General features: G+C 45.6%; 1 protein-coding gene across 1 annotated transcript; it reads left to right on the top strand.

Moving 5' to 3' along the window:
- The first annotated feature begins 696 nt into the window (after positions 1–696).
- Positions 697–1,224, top strand: LOC103017072 (60S acidic ribosomal protein P1-like). The gene has a single exon (XM_057538418.1). The coding sequence runs from the start codon at positions 823–825 to the stop codon at positions 1,165–1,167; it is 345 nt and encodes a 114-aa protein (XP_057394401.1). The 5' UTR covers positions 697–822; the 3' UTR covers positions 1,168–1,224.
- The last annotated feature ends 1,697 nt before the right edge of the window (positions 1,225–2,921 follow it).

Below are 2,921 nucleotides of genomic sequence, written 5' to 3'. Positions count from 1 at the left end.
AATCACAGAACCTTGTTAGTAGCATGTTAGCTCTAAAATGGATCTGAGACACAACCTTCTTGTTTTACAGATGAGGAAACTGAAGTTCAGAGAAGTTACGTGACTTGTTCAATATCACGTGAGCTATTAAGGGCAGAGCCAGGCTATAGCTGAGGCTTCTTATGTTGCTTAGTTCCATGTAGCACACCATCTCCCTCCCTCTGTCTGCATTTGTGAAATGTTTATCATTACAGTACGTATTGTGGTTTAAACAAACTAGAAAGCAATTGGAAAGTCAGTGGCTTAATTCCTCCAGAGAATTTAAGTTAAATTCCAGTATACGAAACTACAGGAGGACTTTCACCTGCGGAATTTGTTCCAGTTGGGCTGATAAGAGCCCTAGCTCTGGAATGAAAGAACTGGGGATGAAAAAGCTGTTTCTAATCTAGTCACAGAAAATTTGTTAAGTGCAAAAAAGTACTCTGAAATTCTCTTAAGTAGGATAAAGGTAGAAGTATAATGCCCAGCTGACCTGTCACCCTCCTTTAAGTTTTTTGATTCTACAAATATTTAGCAACTGTGAGCAGCGCAGGTCAGCAGGAGCACCTGACACATTAAGGCCTTCAAGAACATTGTGGGTCAAATGCTGGGGAGGGTGTGGGCAGATTAAGATCCCGCAAGCTGCGAGGCACGGCCAAAAAAAAAAAGGGAGACCTTTTCCTCAGTTTCCGCTAAGGTGCTCGGTCCTTCCGAGGAAGCTAAGGCCGCGTTGGGGTGAGACCCTCACTTCACCCGGCGACTAGCACCGCGCCCGGCAGACCCTGCCTAGCACTCGCCCGCACCATGGCCTCCGTCTCGGAGCTCGCCTGCATCTACTCGGCCCTCATCCTGCACGACGATGAGGTGACCGTCACGGAGGATAAGATCAATGCCCTCATTAAAGCAGCCGGTGGAAATGTTGAACCTCTGTGGCCAGGCTTGTTTGCAAAGGCTTTGGCCAATGTCAACATCGGGAACCTCATCTGCAATGTGGGGGCAGGTGGACCTGCCACAGCAGCTGGTGCTGCCCCAGCAGGAGGTCCTGCCCCCTCCACCACTGCTGCCCCAGCTGAGGAGAAGAAAGTGGAAGCAAAGAAAGAAGAATCTGAAGAGTCTGATGATGACATGGGCTTTGGTCTTTTTGACTAAACCTCTTTAGTAGCACGTTCAATAAAAAGCTGAGCTCTTAAAAAAAAAAAAAAAAAAGGGAGAGGGGTTTGGACTTTTGTTCCCACTTATAAGGTGGGGTAATAGTTAAGGATTCAGAGCAGGGGTAACAACAGATCCAAGCAATGCTTTAGGAGGAGGGATGATCTGGGAGCAATGGGTGGTAAGGAAAGACGAAAAAGAGATTGCAGGCCAGAGGCCAGGTGGGGAATGTATAAAATCATCAAGGAGAGAAGTGGGGAAGACCTGACTAGAGTTGCAGAACCAGGAATTATCTCAATTTGGGATCCTTCCAGAAGCAGACTCCAAGACAAGGATTCAATTGCAAATAGTTTCTTTGAGAGGTGATCCTAGGAAACCCTGGCTGGGGAGAGGGGGAGTGAGACAGGGAAAGAAAGGAAGACAGTATCAGGTATGTTAGCAAGCCAGTTAGTGGAGTGGGCAACTGAAGGTCAATCCCACTGGGGAGCTGTGGGATACAGAGGAGAGCATGCCTCGGGGTTGTCCCCACAGGGGACCAGGAAGGTGGAGGGTTCATTCACCCATTCCCCATCCACCATTGGTTTAAAACTGCTTCCAGAAGCACTAACTCTCCAACACTCTGGGCCTGCCCTGCTTATGGGCCGAATGTGGTCCAACAAAAAGTGCTCTCAGGATCCAGGAGTGGAGAGGTGAATGTCAAGGGAACACCAACAGTCTGATATACAGACACCTGTCTCTCCTTGGAGATACTCAAGCAGTCCTGGATATTGTAGACAGGACTTAGCACTCTGTACATATTTGGGTGGGAAGACCTCAAACTTGACCTTTTCTAAGTTCTGTGATTCCTTTGTCTTCAAAAACAGGCCACCCTGCCTATGAGCACCCACTACATTCTTGCCTGTATCTAATCCCAGTTTTTAATCCATGCCCCTTTAAAAATTCTACTCCATAATACAAATTTCCTTGAAGAACATGTGATTAGTGTTTTGTTTTGTTGGGTTTTTTTGGTGGTGCCGCAAAGCATGTGGGATCCTAGTTCCCCGACCAGGGATCGAACCCATGCCTTCTGCGTTGGAAGCACGTAGTCTTAACCACTGGACCACCAGGGAAGTCCCGTGATTAGTGTTTTCCATTTCTTTTATGGAATTGTATTTTTAAAACACTTCTCTAATGAGATTACAAAAGAATGGAAATTATAGTAATGAAGGTATTAGGCACGTGATACCCAAGGTAGGAAAGAAGAACACATTAACTCAACTTGCCTTAACTTACTTCGGTGAAGCTGGCAACAGGCAAGCTATCCATCGCCATCATTTACCAGAATTAATTCAAAGTCTGGCTAGGGTTCAATCCCGAATAGAAATTGGCCAGGACTTCAAATTGGAAACCATTCAACATTAAAACCAGTATGACATATTTTCTTTTCAGAACCACACGACTCAAAATTTAAGAAATTTGAGGAATTTCTGGAAAATTCCATAGTAAGTCAATGACATTTACTTCAAGAAGAGAGAAGTGACTTTCTTAAGGAAACAATAGGTTGCTTGCATTTATGGACCTTAAAACTGACCTTTTTGTCTCCTTCAGTTAGTTTAGTAAGGGGGTAGGGAGTGGGAAAGTGCTAACAGCTCCCAGGATGGATTTCTGAGTGCTGAGGTCCACCCAGTGAACTCCGGAGCCAAGTAACCAACCCTTGAAAATACGTTTACATCATGGAAGTAGAAACGCCAGATACCAGATGGCCTTCATGAGAG

Source organism: Balaenoptera acutorostrata, chromosome X, assembly GCF_949987535.1.
Source record: "Balaenoptera acutorostrata chromosome X, mBalAcu1.1, whole genome shotgun sequence".
Taxonomy (NCBI): domain Eukaryota; kingdom Metazoa; phylum Chordata; class Mammalia; order Artiodactyla; family Balaenopteridae; genus Balaenoptera; species Balaenoptera acutorostrata.
The sequence above is the reverse complement of the archived record's forward strand: the minus strand, read 5'-3'. Positions and strand labels throughout refer to the sequence as shown.

Coding starts and splice junctions, on each gene's coding strand:
- LOC103017072 (XM_057538418.1), top strand. CDS start 823: ATGGCCTCCGTCTCGGAGCTCGCCTGCATCTACTCGGCCCTCATCCTG.